The 22,059-nt window shown below is 41.6% G+C and overlaps 1 protein-coding gene across 1 annotated transcript in view; it reads left to right on the top strand.

Annotated features, from left to right (window-relative positions):
• The first annotated feature begins 588 nt into the window (after positions 1 to 588).
• The window catches only part of NAMPT (nicotinamide phosphoribosyltransferase), a 30,358-nt gene continuing 8,887 nt past the window's right edge, over positions 589 to 22,059 (top strand). The window contains exons 1-8 of the mRNA XM_030960238.1: positions 589 to 753; positions 12,638 to 12,794; positions 14,057 to 14,160; positions 16,933 to 17,061; positions 17,515 to 17,673; positions 18,015 to 18,151; positions 19,964 to 20,189; positions 21,374 to 21,493. Coding sequence (XP_030816098.1) covers positions 694 to 753; positions 12,638 to 12,794; positions 14,057 to 14,160; positions 16,933 to 17,061; positions 17,515 to 17,673; positions 18,015 to 18,151; positions 19,964 to 20,189; positions 21,374 to 21,493 — 1,092 coding nt within the window. The 5' untranslated portion in view covers positions 589 to 693. The remainder of the gene's footprint in view (positions 754 to 12,637; positions 12,795 to 14,056; positions 14,161 to 16,932; positions 17,062 to 17,514; positions 17,674 to 18,014; positions 18,152 to 19,963; positions 20,190 to 21,373; positions 21,494 to 22,059) is intronic.

A 22,059-nucleotide genomic window follows, 5' to 3' on the forward strand; every position in this document is an offset into this window, starting at 1 on the left:
GGCAGTGGGGGCGGATGGAGATCGGGCTGCTCGGGAAGGCCGGCAGGTCCTTCCCCACACAGCATCAGCCTCAGTCCCTGGTAAAAGGGACCGCAGGGTGCAGCGGCTGCCCTGAAGCCCGGCCCGGCCGGGAGCGGGTGTGGGTGCGGGTGCGGGTGCGGGCGGGGGGGTTCCCCCGTGCCCGGTTGGTGCCAGTGCCGGCGCCGCCTCCCCTTTCCCAGAACCGCGGCTGCCGAGAACCAAAACCAGGGCCGCTCCGCGCATGCGCGCCGCCCCCGCCCACCTCGGCCCCGCCGCCCGTTCGGCGAAGCGCGCGCCGCTTGCCACAGCCAGAGGGAGCTCGCCAGCCGCGCGGTGACGTCACCGGGCCGGCCCCGCCCAAACCCAATGAAAGAGAACGTGCGGCGCGGGACGCTCCCCGCCCGCCCCTCCCCCTGCACCGGCCTGCGCCGGGACCAATCGGAGCCCCCGCGGAGCCCAGGCCCCGTCCCCATCGCCGTGACGTCAGGGAACCGCCCTCGGTGGCAGAGCGGTCCAACCAATCAGCGTCCCCGCGCGCGCCCGCCCAGGCCGCGATCCCGTGTTTCCGCCCCGCCCCCTCTCTCCGTGCTCCCCCCCGCTCAAAACGCCAGCGGTGGCGGCGGAGCCCGGTTCTGTCCGTGCGGGCGGCGGCGCCTCCCGGGGCTCGGCGACATGGAGTGCGCTGCGGCGGGAGCCGAGTTCAACATCCTCCTCGCCACCGACTCCTACAAGGTGGGCACGGACAGCCGGGCGGGAGAGAGGGGGTCACCTCTGCGGACACCGGACCCGCCGGTGCGCGCCGTCCGCGGGACGCCGAGCCAGGCCGGTCCCGCCGCCACCGGCCCCCTGCCCGCCTGGCCGGGGCTGGGAGATCCCCCGGGACGCCAGTGAGGGTGCCCGGCCTCACCCGGGCGGTGCGGGGGGGACGGCGCAGGCCTGGCCGGGGCTGCCCCTCTCGCCCCCGGCAGCCCCGAGCCGCTGCGCGCGGGGTGCCGGGGGCCGCGCAGCCGGGGGGCAGCGGCGGCGGCGCCAGAAAAGAAAGTGAAAGCGGGCGGGGTGTGCGCCGCCATCCCGCCGCCTCTGGGCGCGGGGGGCGGCCATGGCGGGCACGCGGGAGGCGGGGCCGCCCGGCCCCGAGCATCGTCCGGCCCCGCCGGGCTGCCCGCCCCCGCCCCGGCCGGGGTCGCGGAGGGCGCGCACGGCGCTGCCGCGGGGCAGTCGCTCCTTCCCTCTCCCGCGCCGCGTCCCTCCCGCTGTGCTCCGCTCCGCCGCTCCTGCCTGCGGTCGTGCGCCTGGCGGCGATGCAGCGCGCTCCGGGAACTGGCTGGCGCAAAATCCGTGTCCGCTAGCCCCGTGCTTAGCTCCGGGCACTGCGGTGTCACATTCCCTCGGCAAAGGTAGAGGTTAGAGCGGAGAGGCGCACGCACGGCCCTCCCTTCGCTTCCTGGAAATAGCGGGGCTGACAGCGGTGACAAAGTGCAGGCGCCCTGTCCGCGCCCCGAGCCGGTGCTCTGTGCCCCGGCAGCGCCTGCCGTGCCTCGCAGCCAGTGTGCCCGGGCCGGTGCTCCGTGCCCCGGCAGCGCCTGCCGTGCCTCGCAGCCAGTGTGCCCGGGCCGGTGCTCCGTGCCCCGGCAGCGCCTGCCGTGCCTCGCAGCCAATGTGCCCGGGCCGGTGCTCCGTGCCCCGGCAGCGCCTGCCGTGCCTCGCAGCCAGTGTGCCCGTGCTGGAGCTGCCCCTGTGCAGCGTTCATGGGAGCGCTCAGCCGGCAGGTCCTGGGCACAGCCCCCGTGTGACTCCCCCCGCCGGGCTGCGCACCAGTGCCCGGCCTCTCCGGGGCTGCAGGGATCACTTATTTCCTTCAGGAGTTGCCTTGCAATGTCCACGAGGTTGTTGTCAACAAAACTACAGTAACAGTCCTGGTTGTCGTTGTAAAGCATTTACTGCGTTTTAGCTCTTTGAGCGTTGGGATGCTGGGATGAGTGCTCAGGGATGAGGGTACTTCTGGATAGAGGAATTGAAAAAGCAAAAGCTATGTTGTGACCAGGTCTTGCTACTGAGTAGCTACCAAAGTACAAACCTCAGTAGTTGCTGACTTGAGGTGATATTATTATTACTATTATTTTCATTATTGTTATCATTACTATAAGTTACATCAAGACATAAAGAAAGTTAACAGCTATTGTTGCTGTTTGTGGGAAGGAGTTTTGGGAGATGTTGATAAATCTTGGAGCAGCTCAATCAGGGCATCCTAACTGCAACTGAGGGCTTGCAAAGCTGCGTCCATTCCGAGTGTAGTCTGACCACAGTGCTCTTTGTGAACCGGGTTTAAGTTTTGTTATCTAACTTATTCAAATATGGAAGATGCACTTTTTTCCATGTCTGAGACTAATCACATTAAATACTGCAGGCCTGAGTTAAAACAGTATCTACTTCAAATCTAAGTTCTACACTGCTTTTTCTAAATTCTCTGGGTGTGCTCAAGGATTGGTGGTAGTGCAGCACACTGGAGTGACATAAAACCAGTTTGCTTCTGTTTTGTTTGCTGTTTCATAGTATAGGTGAATTGGTAACATTCCAGGAGTGGTAGAAGCCTTAAAGAGGTCAAATAAAGGCCTGAGGTGTTTTTTCGGGTTTTTTTCCCAGTTTAAAACCAAATTTAGATGAGGTTTTCTGTGGCAGCTTAGGAGCATTTTGTATTATATTTAGAATAGTTGCCCCCCCTCAGTTGCTTTGTTAGGGCTATTAAAATTGTCTGTCTTTCCATATGCTTTTTTCCAAATCTTAGGAATTGCAGTGTCTCTGAACAATGCTTAAACAAGTAGCAGCTTTTATCTGGTTAGGTAATATGAGCAAACATCACTTATCTTCTCCCTGGATGATACTGTTGTTTCCCAATCAATGAAACTCACTTAGTGAGAGCACTTTCAGTAAAACTGCACTAAAATATCTCGTAGTTTGCAATGTCAAGCTTTTTACAGGAGTTACCAAGCACTCTTATTAGCAATTAAAACAACTGAGAGTTGATTGGGGAATTTTTTCTTTTCTTTTTATTTTGTTTAGATAGTTCTGCTGTATCCACAACTGTAGCATCTGTTTGTGTATGCAGAACTGTCTGTACATAACGTTTAGGCTGAGAAAAAACATGAATCAGCTCAGAAGTTTACATTGTGATCTAATTGCAGTAGATGCCAGTCCATACAAGCTAATGCTGGTGACAAAAATCACGTAGAAATAAACACCTGTATGGTATTTGAACCATACAGGTTTAAATACCATAAACACCATATAGTATACAGACCATAGTGAGTGGTACAACCCCAGCTTAGGCAGTTGTCCCTCAAAAAAAAAATTTGTGGCATCTCAGGGTCACGTCTGTCACAGTTTGTTAGTTTGAGTACTAGCTCCAGTGTCCCAGTTCTCTGTTGCTGCAGTTGGAAATTTGGGGTGAAAAAATAACTCATTACTGGTTTAGTGCCTATACAATTTCAGAAACAAAGTAATTCAGTAGGCAAAGATTTGTCTGTTGAGAGCCTATCCAGCCTCCCCGCCTTCTACACTATTTTCCTGTCTGCATGTGCATCATAGGACATTTCCTCTTAAACAATAGAGAATATTAAATACTCAGTTTCAAAATCTTTCAAGTGTTTTTGAAAAACTGCTGAGTATCATACTGATTGCTAGTAAAGTGAATATTCCTAGACAGGAGTAGTTCCCAGTAGGTGAATATGCACTGGTTCCAGTACCAAGCTTCTATTATAGACTGGAGCTTACTCAATTGTACAAGTGCTCCAGGATTTTGAGGCTGGGTTTCAAATTATACAGTTTATCTCTAAACCCAATAACAAGATAAATGTTTTTACATCACTTAGATTCTTCTTCCTGTGTACTTTGTTCTGTATTCTTAAGCTTCTACAAATCCCCCAAAAGTGTAATTCCTCCTGTATGCTGGGAATTATATGCCATCCCCTCAGAGTCTGAGCATGGGCATTTGGTATAGTGTGTGTGCAACATGCTGATAAGTAACAGCAGTCCTTTTAATTCTTCTGATCATGAGACTCTCAAGAGATTCATCAATGCAGTGTTATCCGGGGAACCTCAATGTCTTTATGTGCACTCTAGCACTGGCATTTCTATTAGTGAAGTTTTGTGCTGGTGACTTGGTATTACTGAAAAGGGGAAGTATTTGAAGTTAAAGTCCTTGTTGATAGAAAGCTGCAAGTGAGAGGGTATCAACTGGCTCCTTGAAAATCACTGTTTGTGTTGCCCGATGTCTTAGTCTTGTGTGTACAGCAAGACGCAATTTATATAGCTCCATCTATACAGCTAGCTGTATATACATTATACAATATTCTATAGCAGTCTTGTCTCTCTGACACAGTGGGGTTCTGTTCAGTCTCTGCACTTCCCCAGTGAAAGGGTCCATGCCCTCAGTGCCTCATTTGTCTGACATTGCTGACACACCTCCTCTGCATTTTCTTTCTCTCTGATTCCCAGCGCTCTTTTTAGCCTATATTTGTTTATTTCTGCACAGGCAAGAAATAGTCCAGAGTATAGGTAGTCTGAAATTGTGTTGAGAGGATCAGCTTGGCAGAGCTGTGCTGTTCAGTGGGAGGACAGCCGTGACTGGTACGGACCTGGCCTGGGTTGGATGGACCATGAGCTGCTATTGACTGAACCTTGTTTGCTGCAGTAATAGCTTATTTTGCTTTTGCCAATGAGATCTTTACTGTTGCTTGACATGTTTCGTAATTAAGCTGATAGTTATAATAAGCTGCCATGCAATTACCTCTTAGGAGGAGCTGACTTGCTATCTAGACTGTAAATGAGATCTATTTCAGAACTGATTTCTTTCTGGATGCTTCGAGGAAACCCAAAATGTATGTTTTAATTCTGTATGCCTTACATGTTGAATTTTAAGTATTTGTCACTTCAGATGACTTTTTACTCTGTGTGGATGTAGGAGAGCACTGAGTTCTGAAGCCTTTCACGTGAGTGTGTGTTTATTCTAGGCTCTGACAGCCTGTGTATTCTTTATTTAGAAGACTAGAGGTATGTGAGGAAGAAACATGAGTACTCTTTAGCCTACTGGATTTGACTAGTACTTAATGACAGCAAAATATTCTTTACAGCAGCCCATATATATATTTTTTCTTAATTACAATCTTGTGGTGGGAGTGTGAGTGTGTTATCTCCTGTAATTCTGCCAGTGCAAAGCATCGGAAGTGTCTGGCTCGGCACTCCTTGTAAGACACAATCTTCACACTCTCTAGCTTCATTATTTTCCAAGTTTTGATTTGCAGTCACATGGTCTTGTTACAAACCCCAAGACAGCGTTGCTCAAAAGGAGCACTGCAGTTGTAGAGTATTCAGACAATTTTTAAATCAATGGGAAGCAGCCCTTCTAGAAGCACTGCAGCTTTTATTGTTGAAAGGTAAATGTTTTTCCTTTTTCATTAAGGAACAGGAAACTTACCACAGCATGTGCAGTAGTACAGCAGACTAGTGACAAATGTGTAGACAGTAAACATAAGGCATTTTGTCATCTCTTTTGTGATAGTCTTGGATGTAAAACTGCTGCCTTGACTGAGGTAGAGTTAATTTTCTTCCTAGTAGCTGGTATGAGGCTATGTTTTGGATTTGTGCTGAAAACAATGCAGGGATATTTTTGATTTTGCTGAGTAGGGCCTGCACAGAGTGAAAGCCTTTTCTGCCCCATACACCATCCCACCAGCAAGGAGGCTGGGGGGGGACAAGAAGCTGGGAGGGGACACCAGGACAGCTGACCCCAGCTGACCCAAGGGATATTCCATACCACATGGCATCATGCTTAGTGAATAAAGCTGGGGGAAGAAGGAGTAAAGGGGGGAACATTTGGAGTAGTGGCATTTGTCTTCCCCAGTAAATGCTACACAGGCTGGAGCCCGGCTTTTCTGGGAATGCCTGAACACCTGTCTGCCCGTGGGAAGTGATGAATGAATTCCCTGTTCTGCTTTGCTTACATGCAGAGAAGTTTTGCTTTCCCTTTTAAACTGTCTTTATCCCAACCCATGAGGTTTCCACTTTTGCCCTTTGGATTCTCTCCCCTGTCTCCCTAGGAGGAGTGAATGAGTGGCATTTGAGGCTTGGTTGCCAGTTGGGGTTAAAGCACAACAAAAGCCATGAAAGTCTTTAGTGGTAAAGTAATCAACTGCAAAATGTAGCTGTTTTTAAGCACTGTGTTTTGTCTGAGAAATTTAGAACACATTCAGTTCTAGTGCTTACACTTGACCTTGTGTTTTAAATGAATGTGGACCTGGTCATGTACAGCATCTCTGCTATAATGTGCAGCTTCCATAGGAATTCACTTGCTTGCATGTGCTTTCCTTATTTTTCATAGTACTGACTGATCTCTTAACTTTTTTCTCACCTCTGGTTCTCTTATTTTTCAATACACATATAAGAAATGATGGATGAACTCAAGTATGGAGACATTAGAAGTGGTACAAGGTCATCATTCAGTCATAACCTCCATTAGCTTATCTCTTTCATCTCGTAAGAGCTGATATTTCCCAATATTCTCACTTTGGTTCTTGGACATTGTCTCAATCTTATGCATTCTAATAAGGGGCCTGAAGTCTCTCTAAGGCTTTTTTTGTCCCCCCTATGGTAATCTAAAGCTCATGTAATCAAAATAGTAAGATTCTACTTGACTCTTAGATTTCTTTTTTTAACTCACTTAAGAATGTCTTGCACTTTACCTGCTGTTGTTGGATGCCCTTTTTCTTGAATTATTAAAGATTGATTCTTCTGGCATTTCCTCTCTTGTTGAAATAAATTTATCATTTAACCATACTGGTTTTGGTTTGGTTTTCATTTCCAGTGTCATGATGTGCATTCCTTCTGTGATTGCTTAAAAGCTACCAAAGCATCCCTGTTGAATATAACTGTTAGTCACAGTTGTGTTGGGTTGTTTCCTGAAGAGGGTCACAATGCCTTATCACTGCTGTTAATTGTCTTGTCTCAGTGAGGTATATCTGATAGAGCAGTCCCTTTGCTCCTAAGTCCTGGTTCATCTCCTTATTGTTGCTAATAATGTTGTTTTCAATGTAGATTGTTGGTAAACTTTGCTTTTAGCTGCTCTGTTGGCTAAATCTCCTAGAGGTTTAGGTAAAGCAGTATTGCATCCATGGCCTTTTTTCATAATGTGTGTAAATAAGATGTAATACCACAATTCATGGAGGTCTTGGGGTGCTTTGCAGAAGTCTCCCTGGTGTAAATACCAGCAGTACCACTGCACTAAAATTGCCTAACTCAGTGAGGCATACTGGGGGTGAGGATCCCCAAATGTCTCTTGCAGTGCAGTGACCAGGCCTCTGCTTTGGCCCCTGTGCTGCAGACCTGCCGTGTCCTGGCCAAGTGGCCCCGAGTCCAGGCCGTGCTACTTCTGCTTTACCTGCCACCTGTCCCTCTGAGTCTTCATTGTTGTGGCTGTGTGGCACCATGGGTGCAGTGGCCAGGTTGTTCTGTACCCATTTAGCACGAAGGATTTTTCAAAATAGCTGCAGAAGGTTCAAATAGTGTCTTACTTGAACTGGTATCATCTTGTCACATGAGAGTTACAGTACAGGCAAGATCCTGCTGGCTAAATGTTTGGGGGCTTGCTTTCTGCACTGAAGACAGGGCTTGGAAGCATCTTTCTGATGGTTCATGTTGGCATCTGACCTAGGGGAGCATCCGGAATTACCACCAGTGGACATTTTGGCCACACCTGACTTCTTGTGTCCTATCTGGTTTTCCCATGTTTTCAAATAGTTGAATTACATAGGCTTAAATAACCTTTTAAAGTAAGTTTGTTACAATATCCTGTACAACAAAGCTTGTAGATTATAAGCATTTTTATATTTTTATGTCAAATATCTCTTATCTAGCTTAGAAAAATGCAGTGTTTACCTTAGTCATCCCTATTTTATGATGAATACCCATTAATTCCTTTTTCTTAAAATTTAACTCTTAATGTTTGGGGTGGTTTTTTGATGATATAAATGCAATTTGTGGTTCATCTTTTTTTTCCTCAAACAACTTGATTTAATTAAATAGCTGTAGTCCTTGTTGAGAGTATTCTTTGTTCAGAATATACTTTTATTTGCATTAAATTAAACAAGAAGCTATCACAACTGGAATAAAAGTGCTCTATTTCAGTCATAGTACATAATCTTGTAGGTAGTAGTGCCAAAGCTGTTTGTCATATGTTTTAGAGACAAAACCTAAACCACAGCCTTTGAACTAAACATCAAAAGGCCTTTGAAGATACTTTGGAGAGTTGTTTTCTTGTAAGGGTCTCTTAATCCCAGTAGAGGCTTTTGTTTGCTCTTCTGTTTGTTGGTTAGGGTTTTTTTTTCTTCCTGAAGAGAAGGGATTTCCTACTGACTTTGTAGTCACTCCTACTTATCAAGAGCTCGTCTGTGCAAGTCCTGCTTCTGTCGTCCCCTAACTGAAAGCATGGAGTTATCAATACTGCCTTAATCTCTTAAGTCACATAAAATTTAATATCAAATATTGTACCTTGCCTCTGGTTGTTCTTGCTACTCTCCTTTAGGATACAGAAAGATGCAAGTCTTCATCAGACAACAAGGAAAGATCAGGCATTTTTTGGAGCATAGTTTTCATTGTCCAAGTGCCTTTTAGTGTTGTGTCAGGTTTTTTCTTGTTGGTTTGGTTTGTTTTCAATTGTATTCTTTGTGTCTTCTGTGAACTGTTCCCACTCCTAGACCTTGACCTTTTTTCCACCCTTTTTTTTACCACCAGGCATTTCACTACATGCCAAGCCTCCTGACCACCACTATGGCAGATGGGTATTATTTCCCCGTGTAGAAACCCAGAAATGACAGCTAATACAATCAGCTGCTGTGACATTTTGTGGGCAGATATTCCTGATAAGTCTGAGGGCTTGGGAGCAAAAAGATGGCCAGATAACTCAGCAGGGGTAGGTCTTGTGCTTAACTTCTTACACACCTATACAACATAGAATCAAAGAATACTTTGGGTTGAAAGGGACCTTCAAAGGCCGTCTAGTCCAGCCCCTTTGCAGTGAGCAGGGACATCTTCAACTAGACCAATTTGCTCAAAGCCCCATCCGGCTTCACCTTGAGAGTTTCCAGGGATGGGTCATCTATCAGCTCTCTGGGCAACCTGCTCCAGTGTTTCACTAACTTCATTACAAAAAAATTATTATATCTAGTCTGAATCTACTCTCCTTTAGTTTAAAACCATCACTCCTTGTCCTGTTGCTACAGGCCCTGATCAAAGGTGTGTCCACATCTTCTTTATAAACCCCCTTCAAGTAGCCAGTGGTTGGGAAATGTGGTATTTTTGTGATTGCGCCTTTGAATATTGAGTAATATTTAAAAGGGTGTCTCAGCTTTGTAGGTAAAACTAACAGCTTTGTGCAATGTCAAAAGAAGTATCTTTAAAATTACAGCTATAAGGTTTGCTCAGATGTAAATATTTTAATTGCCAGGGATGTGTATTTTCATTGTTTAAATAGATTTTAATGTATAAAGAATATAATTGAATGCTACACATGTGACTTGCAAAGTTAGTTCCTTATCTCCTTCAAGTACTTACAGCAACTTAATCAATAAAATTATATTTCTGTCAAACATGAAATTTTCATATATGTTTTAATCCCTAAAAGGAACTATCTTCTGGACACTAGCTAGTTTGTATTTTCAGGTTAGGATCTAATCTTATGTCAGAAAAGATAGCTAAACCTGTGATGCAATGTTTGAGAAACCTGAGTGGGGTTTTTTTAGGTTGAAACTGTCAGCAAGGTAGTCAGGAGGAGCTGTGTCCCCAGGTATGCAGTATAAAGGATAAATACATCTGTTAGCATTTCAGACTGATTTCAGCTCTCAAGTTCTGCTTTACAGCCAGAGCACTGTTTTGTGATCATGCTTCAAAGCAGAGCTAGAATAAGTCCCTAAAAGAATGTACTTAAATGCAATAAGAAAAGGTGGCACCAGCTCAGTGGGTGCACTGTGCTAAGTTAATTTGGGCCTGTAACCATTCTGACAGAGAGAAACATACAGCAGGAGGAGATGCCTTTGAACTGTCAAAGTCTAATATATTTTCAAGATGTGAGTGGAAGATCACAGAGATTTTCATTACAATGTAGGTGTGGCTTCAGTAACTTGCCCATAGTTGGTAAGTTGTATAAGCTTTTTAAAGGAAACCTGAGTATCCCATCTCGTGCAGGTATAGTTTTCATTGTTTGACCTGTTGTGATGAGAACAGCAGCATTGCTTTGCTTTGCTCTCGAGCTTGCCACAAGGAATTGAGATATTCATGGAGAATTGGTCCTGGGACATGTGCTGTGTACACTTGCAGCTGCTGAGCTCTGTGTCGAGCCTTTACTCTGAAATCACAAACTCAAAAGTCCAGTACCAGTTGTAAAACTGAGCGAAATTTTTCATGAGGTTGCTGTTATCTTGGTGGCGCCAGTGGGAGGGGAGGAGTTCCCACTCTGTCTTTACAGTGCATGAACATTCTAAGGATTTGTTACAGGATCTTTTTCTCAGAGTGCATTTAATACAATTTAATACACAATATGTGTATTTTCATATACCCACTAGTTAGAAAGACATGTCAAATGGAGCCTATTTTTGTCTACTCCATAGTAAAGAAGAGAGGATGGTGTGTGTGTTTTCTTTTTTGCAGGGATTTTGTTTTCCTTTAAATGTGATGATATCATGCAGAGAGTTTTCTTTGAGCTGGCAGTGTGATGTACTTCCTGGAAGTTCTGCACAGAACTAGAAAAGGGCATGTTATAATTTGTGAAGCGAGACATTTATTGATAGCTAGAACTAAATCTAAAAGCCAGGTTTTGTCTTTGGATCTAACATTGCTACTCTTAGGCATTCTGCTTTTGAGTGGCTGTGGAATTGTAACAGAATGGGTTTGTACTCCATTAAATGCCTGTGGTGCCATGCTTTGTTTGAAGGCAGGGCAGAAAACGTGCAATGACAAGCTTGGGTTTTATTTGATTGGCCTTGTAAACCTCATACAAGCAAAGACAATAGAATGATCTTCAAATTGACCTTCCTTGAATGTTTCCTTGCAGCATTGGAAACACAACTATAACAGCCTTGTGCTGGTATAGGAGAACCAGAAATTCAGTTGAGTAGTTCATTGTCCAATCTGAGTGAAATACTAAATTTAAACGACATTTGGAGGAGAAGGGAAACTGTCCTTTTAAAATGCTTTAATATACAGTTTTAGGAATAGAGGTAAAGCAACCTTCAAATATTTTTCTTTGAGACTGTCAGAGATATGTTTAAAAAATCAGGACAAGAAGAGAGAAACAGTAAAACTATCCCTTTTCCAATTCCTTGTGGTATTAGAAACAGAAATTTTTAAGGTTATTTTGAGTAAGTAACAGCAAGAAACGTATAATGAATTCATACTCTAACCTGTAAATATGGGAGTTTGAAAAAAATTCAGACAGGAGTTTTCAACCATTTGAATTTTGTTCTGATGTGCAGTGCTGCTTTCTCAGTTGTAGGAACAGTTTTTCCTTATGGAATGTATAGACTGGTTTAAAGGCTTCCCATCATAATTTAAGAAAACTCTTGATACCTTCAACTTTGGGGATACTTTACCTTGATTTGTGTATTCCGTAATTGAAACATTGATAGTGTGAAGTTTCTGTCATTGTGTATTCTTTTTGTTCAGTATGGAATTAAGGATTTTGCATGGAGTTTGCTTTTTACACATTAGGAGATGAAATTTTGCAGGCTTAAGGTTTTAGGTGTTTAGAGCGTACTTGTTTCAAATGCTGTTATTAATTTCTGGCTAGATTTACTATGAGGAGCTCTAAAAAGCTGTAATAGTTGAGTTCAGCTTAGCATTATGTGTTTTATGGCCAGTTTCCACATAGTACACACAGGCAGCAATTTCTCATGCTTCCTTTATGTGAACTTTTTCCAATTTTGAAAAAAAGCCCGTTTAGCAAACTTTGTAGGGAGGTGCAAACCTCAGGTAGATTTTTAGCAGCATTACTGACAGTAACAGGTTTGTAAACTGGCTTTGCTGTAACCAGAGTTTGAGACCCACTCTGCTCACGGGGAATGGGACACTTGGGTAAAGGCCATTGCCACTGCCTTCCTCAGTCTGGGTGGGTTTATCTGAGCTGTGGGATGGTAGCCTGCAAAACTGAAGTCAAATTCAAGCAGATGTTTGGTAGTGGCATGGAATTTTGGGCTTCCTGTAGCTATTAGGCTTGGTGTGGCAGAGCAAAAACTGACCTGGCACATTGGTGTTAGTGCTGCTCCTAAAATCCCAGCCAGTGTCTTTCCCAGTTAATCAAAGCCAGGTCATCAGGGAAGGGGGAGGTTAACCTCAGGAAGGAAGACTTGATAAAGAAGCAAATAATAACAGAGGGAAGACAGTCCTTGGAAATGAAAATTGAAAGAGGTTAAAAACCTGGAAATTCTGTAAATACTTGTGTAGAATGTGAATGGATAAATAATCACAGTTCAGAAGAGCTGGGAGTTACTTTTAAGCTTTAATGTACAAATATGATTTCTCTTGTGCTTTGTAGTGATGTTTTGAGTTCTTACTGAAATTTTTCTTGATGTAGGTTACACACTACAAGCAATATCCACCGAACACAAGCAAAGTATATTCCTACTTTGAATGTCGTGAAAAGAAGACTGAAAATTCCAAATTAAAGAAAGTGAAATATGAAGAAACAGTTTTTTATGGCTTGCAGTACATTCTGAATAAATATTTAAAAGGTAACTGTCTTAAATTCCAGTAAAACCTTTTCTCTAATTAAATTGTCTAACTTTTTCTCAAGCTTGTAGTGTTACAGTTGAAACAATTCCAGGTTATCCTGATACACCACAAGTAGTGACATGCATAGTATCTTATTTATGTGATTGTGAAAAAAGTTGTCCACCCTCATAAATTGGTATTAACTTCTTAATCCAGACACCTCTCTACTGTCTTTATTTATGCCAATGGTGTGTTAAAAATGAAAAGGTGTTGCAACTTCAGAGGGCAAAATTGAAACAACTGGAAAGAGACCAAAGCTGTGCATAGAGTCACAAGCAGAGAGAGGATTTGATGGAAAATACATTTTGCATGTTGAGCATTAACTTCAGTTCTGTATTTGCTGGTTTGTTTACTGTGTAAACCAATAATGGTTTCAAATTTCCTTAAATTAAATTTTAATTTTCCTTAAATTTTGGATGGCCTTCACCTTAGATCATTGAGTAGGGCAGCTACATGTAAAAGTGGTTTTTATAGTCATAATTTTAGGAGTAACATCTGAAAATTTCTTGGTGCTGTTTAAGATCTTTTTTGTACAAATATCACCTGTTCTCACTTGAGTGCATGTTGCCTTCTGCCAAGCTTTAAAGGAAAACTTTATTCATACATCTTGCGATTTTGTCTTGATCTAATAAACATCTCTGCCAATTCCACCAAAGATTGAAATTTCAGTATAATCAAAACACTTGATAATTTTGTTTCTTTTGTCTTTAGCAATCTGAGGGTTGTTCTCTAAGGTAGACGGGCCCTACAGCAGCAGCATGTTTATTCAAATAATGTGGTTAGTCTGCTGGTTCCTAGCACAAGTGGTCAGTCAAAGGTTGGTTGCAAAGTCTCTCCATGGGGATCCCCCTGGAATGGCACAGCTTAACCCTTGTGCTAGATATGTCCTTGCTGCATGTACCAGCTTGCACAATCAACACATTGCTCTGGGAAAAGCACTGCTGTTAAACCTCTTGACTGGTTTTTGACCGTCATAAAAGAGGAACAATCTCAAAATTTTCCTGAGTCATCTGTAAACCACAAGTGTATTTTACCCTCATGGTTTCTTGATCATTCTAATCTGTATAATAAATTAAAGTTTGGTTTAAACATTCTGCATTTGACATTTCCTTCTTATCTTTGTTGAAGGCAAAGTAACTGTGCCTGAACCTTCTTGTTATTTATTTTATCAGTTGATTAATATTGCAGATTTCTAAGCTTTAATCTGTTTCTGAAACTCCAGGTAAAGTGGTGACCAAAGAGAAAATCAAGGAAGCCAAAGAAGTATATAGGGAGCATTTTCAAGATGATGTCTTCAATGAAAAGGGATGGAACTATATTCTAGAGGTAAAAACATTTGCAAAAATAGTTGGAGATCATTGTGAAGGATTTCTGAATCAACAGTAGAATAAATATGGCAGTCTCTCCTTTTAATCTTGATAGTAAAGACTGGATAAATTTAGCTTTTCATGTTTAGTGTACAGGGAGTAGCAGCTGTCAAAGAATAATCATATAATTGTAATTCCTTAGAGAAAAGTAATTTCCATCCTTTCAGATGCCAAATGCAGCTTTGCAGGTAATAAGGATTTATGGCTGTCGTCAGCCAGCTCCTGTGAGTGAGTGAGTGGGGGCTTGTTGGCAGCTCTCCATGTGTGATACAGCACTCAGTGCTTCCTGCATCATTTACATTTCTCTCTCTAACTAGTCATTACAGTGTTTACTCTAATGCAGAGAACATTGCAACTTCTTGGCTGTATAAATAGTTGGAGAAAATACACGTTTGTTCAGTTGTTTTAGAAGTTTTTCGGAGATATGAGTGTTGAATTTTATTATGAAATACAAGGCTTGAGCACTTCTGACACAAAACCTTTTAACTTTAGTCTTTTCACAATTATCCTTTTCCCCTTTTGTTTAACAAAGTGTTAGACTTCAAGTAATTGCAGACATCTATTCTCTGCAAAAGCAGCAGATTCAGACTAATAGCATTCATCAGAGCTGTACTAATCTCTGCAGAGTAATTAAATGCTTCGTTTCATTGTGGGTTTTGGTGAGTGAATATTTTTAGCATTTGAAAGCCCCGTGTTTAGTCCTCTGCATTTATATTTCCCTGGATCCCCTAATTGTATGTACTTTTATGGTGGCATCTCTTTGTTAATGTATCTGGATGTCATCCTGCCACTGGGGTGGACCATAGGTGTGCAAGAGAAGAGTGATTTTCAACTAAGTGTTGCAAATGGCAACTGGGTAAATAAGCCCACAGTTTTCTAAGAGAGTTATGGAGAGGTTTGTAGAGGACTTGCATCCAGTTCAAATAACTACAAATGTGAATTCAATCCATATTTGTGTTTAAGCTACATTATACATTGTGAACTGCTTTCATCTGTGTTAAAGTAAGCTTGATCCCTCTTTGGATAAACAGAATTAATACACTTTTAATTTTGCATGTCTGTCCTCACTGAGTTGTAATGTGGCTTGACTAAGTCCATTCAACTTTTGTTCTAGTCAAAATAAGCATTCCTGCATACCTTCTGTGTATGTTTATTCCTTTTCTTATTAAAATTGTGTGTCTGTATATTTATAAAAACCCAAACATGATTTTCATGTGTGGATCTTATATGCTGGTGGCTCTCAGACTGGAAGTGTATGTGCTCTTTGAGTCTTTGTGTGCCCTTTATGCCCAGAGTCCCTGTTCCTGCTCCCTGAATTCCAGTGTTTGTTCACACAGCTGCCCCTGTTCCTCCCTAGCTCAGTTCCTCAGGTGAGGTAGGGAAAGTGGAGGGTGCAGTGGCTGTGGGAGTGAAGTGCCAGGATGAATTTGAAATGTACACCTCTCAGTTGGTACTTGAGATTAAATGAATGGGTAAATACTGATAGGGTGAAGGGCTGGAAGAAAGAAAAGGTTTTCCTGGAGGGCAATGGGCTGGTGTAAAGGCTGCAAGTTAGCAGGAATCGGTGATGAGTGATGAGATGGAAGTCCTGAGTTGTACAAGTCAAGTCTATCCAAAATTTTTGCAAAGGGCAATAATACAGAGCCATGGCATGATCATATAATTTTTTTCCACGGGCAAAATCAACACCTACAGCAACTTTGAAATTTTTTTTTTCCACTTAACTATACTATTGCCTTTATTGAATTGTGAATAAATTATTTTGAGCCTTTTTGAAGGCTTTGTTGTCTTTTGTTAATCCATATATCTTCAAATCTCACAACTAGACCCTGTGTGGTATATAAACACAGTTTCCTTCAGGTTATTACATTTTTGAATAAACTTTTAAACTGTAAGGTAGAAGAGATTTCTGATGTCTGTTGAGTACCGGAGAATGTTTTGGTGCTACTTATGAATCTGTAATTTCTCTGAATTGATGCAATTTTTGCTGCCTTTAACAGGATATCTCATGGGAAGCTTTCTGTCAAAATATATTACCATCCAAAACATTTTCAGTATTGCCAGTACAGCTTGCAGAGCTCTTTCAGAAAGTTATAATTAGTCTTCTAGAGTTGCTATTTGCAGGTTACTCCTTTTCAAAGGGCATATTTTACACAATGTTTAGTCCTTTGGGGATAAAAGACTGACAAAGGAGTGACATTCCAATGTAAGACTTCATGTTTGAGAAGTTTAGGTAATTAAGATGAAAATATTCTCTAAAATAGTTATTAAATGGATCCTGCTGTAATAAATAAGCAAAGCACACATTCATACTAAGCAAAACTAGTGAATTTTTTAAAAAATATGAATAGTAGCTAAACTTTTTTTAGATTACTACATGTCAAAGCATTGAAGAAAATGAGTAGTAAGTATTTCTCATTCTGTGGGTAGAACTTAGGTATTTTTATAGAATGCTTAAGCTTTCCTGGCACAATTTGCTCAAGGAATACAACTGATAACCATCATTTGTTTTGATAAAGAGTCTGGGTTTTAAGTTACGTGATTTTTGTCCTTTTTTGATAGATAGGGATTTTTTACATTTATTTGGACTGGTGGGTTTATTTTTAGAGTTGAAAGAAATTAAGAAGAAAGCTTTTATTCACTCATAGCCTTTTGTCCATTGCAGTTAAATAAAAGAGCTGTAGGTCCTCATCTTTCCTGTTGTCTAACAACATTACTGTTCCTTACACAGAAATATGATGGCCATCTTCCCATAGAAATAAAGGCTGTACCTGAGGGCTCTGTAATTCCAAGAGGAAATGTTCTTTTCACAGTAGAAAACACAGATCCAGAGTGCTACTGGCTCACAAATTGGATTGAGGTAAGGTTTGGAAATTTAACACATTTTTTGTAAGTAAATATTAATGCACTTAAAGCTTGAATCTTGCATTTCTTTACGGGAAATCTCTGGCAACTTTCAGTTTCTATTTTAGTTCTTTTCTGTAGTCATCTTACACAGCCTTTTTCCCCCACCTGGCAAGGGATCATAATAATTTTACAGGAAATTCACAGCAGTACTTTTATCCATAAAAAAGGAGGATGGGGGGAATTGTGTGTCTGTAGTTTGCTACTGATAACTCCTGAGAAGGTCAATGCCTTGCCTACCTTATAAAGGCTAATTACTTAAGCCCTAAAGCAAACTGTTGGAGGCATCAGTGCTTTCTGAGCAGGGAATGAAAATAAATAGACCTTTTTGTGCCTGAATAAATGCCAGCTGGGCACTGTCAAGCTCTAAACAAATATGCAACTAATATTATGATGGATTTTGTTTTAGACAATTCTTGTGCAGTCATGGTACCCAATCACAGTGGCTACAAACTCTAGAGAGCAGAAAAAGATTTTGGCCAAATATTTGCTGGAAACTTCAGGCAGCTTGGAAGGACTGGAATATAAACTGCATGACTTTGGCTACAGAGGAGTTTCTTCACAAGAGGTGAAACTGCTTGTCTAACAGTTTGAAAAGTCTGATTGTTCCTATCAGAGTTGTAGATGTCTGTTAACCTCTGTGGCCCTGTTCTGCTCTGAAATTGTGAATGCCCAGAGCCCTCTGTTTGAGCTAAGTGTGGAGGGGGAGGTCTGGCATGGGGTGGGTACAATGTCTGAACTGTGAGCACTGGACTGGGAGAGGTTTTCTCTGTATTCCAGTGTAAGTGAATGAAGGGAATACTGGTAAAGTGGGAATTGAGTCAGAGTCTTGCTGTTACAAACTAGTGCTGGGTGGTGACTGGAGGCTTCTGTATTTGGCACAGAAACTGACAGTTGCATCTTCTTCAGACTGCAGGAATAGGAGCTTCAGCTCACTTGGTGAACTTCAAAGGAACAGACACTGTAGCAGGAATTGCATTAATTAAAAAATACTATGGTACAAAAGATCCAGTTCCAGGATACTCTGTTCCAGCTGCTGAACACAGGTAAGATACTAGTCTAAGCCTTTCTAAGAATAGCTTAACAAAATTCTTTTCTTACCCCTCTTTGTACCCAGAAATGTACACCATACACTATTAGCCATGACTGATCCAGCTGTTGAAGCTGCAGTTCTGTACTGATGCCTCTGTATGTTCTAGGGGCACATAAGTAGCATGCTTGTTCTTAGCTATAAATGTATTTTAAATGTTTTTAACTTTAACCTTTTTATCAGTTCTTTTTAGAATAAGCTTGAAATTTTATGGTCTATAGATATTGAGAATTCACACTATGAAGTTCAAATTTTGTTTTAAATATTATTTGAATATTATATTGTCAATATAAATTGACAAACTCTGTGAGTTACAGTTCTGGACTCTCACTGTTCATGTTCTCCCTCCAGAAGAGGCAGTTGCTTTCAAGCTTCCCATCATTGTAACTTGTAATGGTAAATCCTTGCTATATCACTAAGAATGGTGAATGGAAATTGGTCTCCAACATTTGAGAGAGAGAGAGCTCTTACTTTTTTTCAAATCCATGTCCTGTACAAGGTTGGGAGTGAATGCAAATCCTTGAATTTCAGTTGCATGTCTATGCACTGAAATGAGAATATAAAACAAGGTTGGTTGTGTGTTTCATAGTGAGCACAAAACCCAGTTAAATATTTACTATTAATTTTTAAATAGTTGTTATTCACTTAGGATTGCCAGAAAGGCTTACATTAATAGCCCTTCTAGGGTAGTGATCATCTCTAAACCAGCACTGCTTCATAGAACCTTTGTACCATTGCTGTAGTGCCACTCTAGAACTCCTGCCTGACCAATAGATGTGACAGTTTTTGTCTGAAACTTCTGATGAGCAAAACTACTATAAAATTTTTTGTAATGAAAGCAAAAACAAACACATGGAGTCAAGATCAAGTGTGTTTTGCCCAGGATATTAAAGTGGTGGCATTAGAGCAGAGAGCTTAAACTGCCCTACCTAAAGTTTGCACCACCAAATGCAGACTGCAGTCACCCTCTCCAAGTTAATACACAAAAAGGGTCTCATACAAGAGGCCCAAATTTTTACAGAATTGTTTTACTGTTCTACAACCTCCAATACAAGGTGGTGTTGTGAGCATGGTGCTTGCCCTGGCATGTCAGTTGGGCTCTTCTGAGACTGCACCAACCTCTGTGAAATAAAGTTTGTTTGTCTCCCTGCTGCTAAGATCTGAGACTTGGCCACACAGCAGATAATGCTGCAATTTTAAGGTAAAAATTCAGTGCCCACTGACTCTTATCTTGTGCATGAGAGCATTTTTAGGTCTTTGCACACAAGTTACTAAAGTCAGCTGGTCTGAGCAGCTCCTGCAGATCAACTGCATTCAGTAATTTACTACTGCTCTCAGCAGCTCTGGTTTATGTGCTCTCCTGTGGCCTTGTACCAAGGGTAATGTTCTGAGGTTCCTCTAGAGGACTGTTTGTATAAGTGAGAATATTTGTTTTATATCACTATTAAAAAAGAAAATAAATTCTGTTTTCTTCTTTAGATTTTTCTAACACATGGTGAGGTGCTTCGTTCTTAACTTTCCATTTTGTAGCATGAAGTTGTCAGAGCAGATGTTCTGTTCTTGCATCTGTAGTTCCCTAACTGTCTGAATTGTCTGTTTATTTACTATATAGTGTATTTATAATCCATGCAACACAGAGCTGATAAGCACATAGTTTCTGCTGTTGTGTAGTCATACTGCTTATCATTGCCTTGAACTGATGCTGGTAGGAAATACAGAATGACATGTAAATGCAATTCTAATGTGAATTTTTCAATTACCTTTGCAGTACCATAACAGCTTGGGGGAAAGATCATGAAAAAGATGCTTTTGAACACATAGTAACACAGTTTTCTTCAGTGCCTGTATCTGTGGTTAGTGACAGCTATGACATTTACAATGCTTGTGAAAAAATATGGGGTGATGACCTAAGGCATATAATTGAAGCCCGAAGTCCAGAGGCACCACTTATTATTAGACCAGATTCTGGGAATCCCCTTGACACTGTTCTAAAGGTAATCCTTTCTTGAAGCCATTTCTATACAAGATTGGGAGGGCAGTTGTTTGGTTTTTTGGTAATGACTGGCTAACAAACATACAAGGCTCTAACTTGGTATGCATTGTATATATTTGATACCGGCTGATTGGGACCTATGAAAAATGTAAACGTTTACTTCACCTCAGTGTATATATATGGAAACTCTTTTGCAGTCCAAATAGTTTCATATTTTTCATCAATCCCATTCTTGCATGTGATTCTTGAAGCTTTTGCAAGTTACCAGTTTTGCTGATGTAGGGATGTTGGAATGCTTTTATAAAGAGAAACTTTTATCACTTAACAAATGCAATGAGAAACCACTTCAGTGCTAGTAAATGCCAGGCCAATAACAATTCTTACCTACTAAGTTTAGGTCTCTTGGCATCCCATGTTAATGTAATTCACTATTTTGTGCTATAAATACATGTGTAGCCCTCTTCTCTCCTTAATAAGATGTGCATTTATGTCAGTGGCACTGACTCCACATTGAAAAATGCTTCTTGCTGTATTGCTCTTTAGAAAGCATAATGATTGTTTGAGTTTCATAATAAAAGCTGTTGATACCTCTGAATTTGAGTAACTGTCAGCACTGTCCAAGTCAGAAGGTTGGGGCAATGTTAGTTACATTGGTACTCTATCAAATTAGATCTATACAGATTTAACACTTCTTTTTTCCTTTGGGATAAGTGACATATCACAAATAGGAGCTCTGAATCATCTTTGTCAGAGCTGATAAGAAAATCTCCTAGCTCAAGTGTTTCATTTTAAATATTTGTGGCTTACAAAATAGTAAAAAAACAGAAAGCCTCATCCACCATCTTAAGGGAGGTCAAAAGAAGATCAGACTCTTCAGCTGACACATTTAATAACAACAAGTCACATCAAGCAAAGGGAGAAAGGGTGGAAGCATGGTTCTGATTAGCTCTTGGGTGCAACTTCTTAACGATCAAATTGTCTGTGACTGCTTTAAGGGCTTCCTCCACAATGGCTCGCATGCTTTTTTTGTGTGTGGATAGATTTAGAGCATGTTTATGTGGGTATATTTATGGACTTATTTTAATTTTTTAGCAAAAGCATGACTCAATTGTGGAAATTGTTTCTTTTTTGGAATGGCAGGTTTTTATTTTAATTTTGAACTATCTTCTTTCCACTTTTCAATAGGTCTTGGAGATCTTGGGGAAGAGGTTTCCCATTACAGAGAATTCAAAAGGCTATAAGTTGTTGCCGCCGTATCTCAGAGTTATTCAAGGGGATGGTGTGGATATCAACACATTGCAAGAGGTAGGAGATCCTGTTCATGTGTCAGGGTGACACTGATAAGGTTGATATTTAGTCTGGACTCTGTTACAACTAGTCAGATGTTGCAGCAGAGACTGCTGACCCCACCCCTGCCCTTCATTCCAGACACTGGCAGTGATATCATAATGCATAAAACAAATTCATTAACACTCCACAGGAAATTATTAAGATGCATAAAAAACCCTAAAAGGCATTTTCTAATCCCCCTGTTGTAAACCTTCTCTTTCCACTGTCTCTCCTTTTGTTTGCTTTCATCATGCTTGTCAAGTCTCATTGAGATCAGAATGTGGCAGTGTTTGGTCATTTCATTGATGTCTAAGGCACATTGCATGATCACTGTGCTGCAGCAGTAATTAACTGCTTTGGCTCATTAGTTATGTACCAGCTGAAGTCTGCTTGTCCTCACATATTGAAGGTGTAGTTTTGAAGGAGACTTTTTAAAACCTAGGGTAAGGAAAGCAAGTTCCTTGATTGAGCAACTAGTGGACTAAGGATTAGTTGAAAAGCCTGGAAATATGTGTAAAAGATTAGGCTATAGTCTGAGTCAA

Source organism: Camarhynchus parvulus, chromosome 1A, assembly GCF_901933205.1.
Source record: "Camarhynchus parvulus chromosome 1A, STF_HiC, whole genome shotgun sequence".
NCBI classification, from domain to species: domain Eukaryota; kingdom Metazoa; phylum Chordata; class Aves; order Passeriformes; family Thraupidae; genus Camarhynchus; species Camarhynchus parvulus.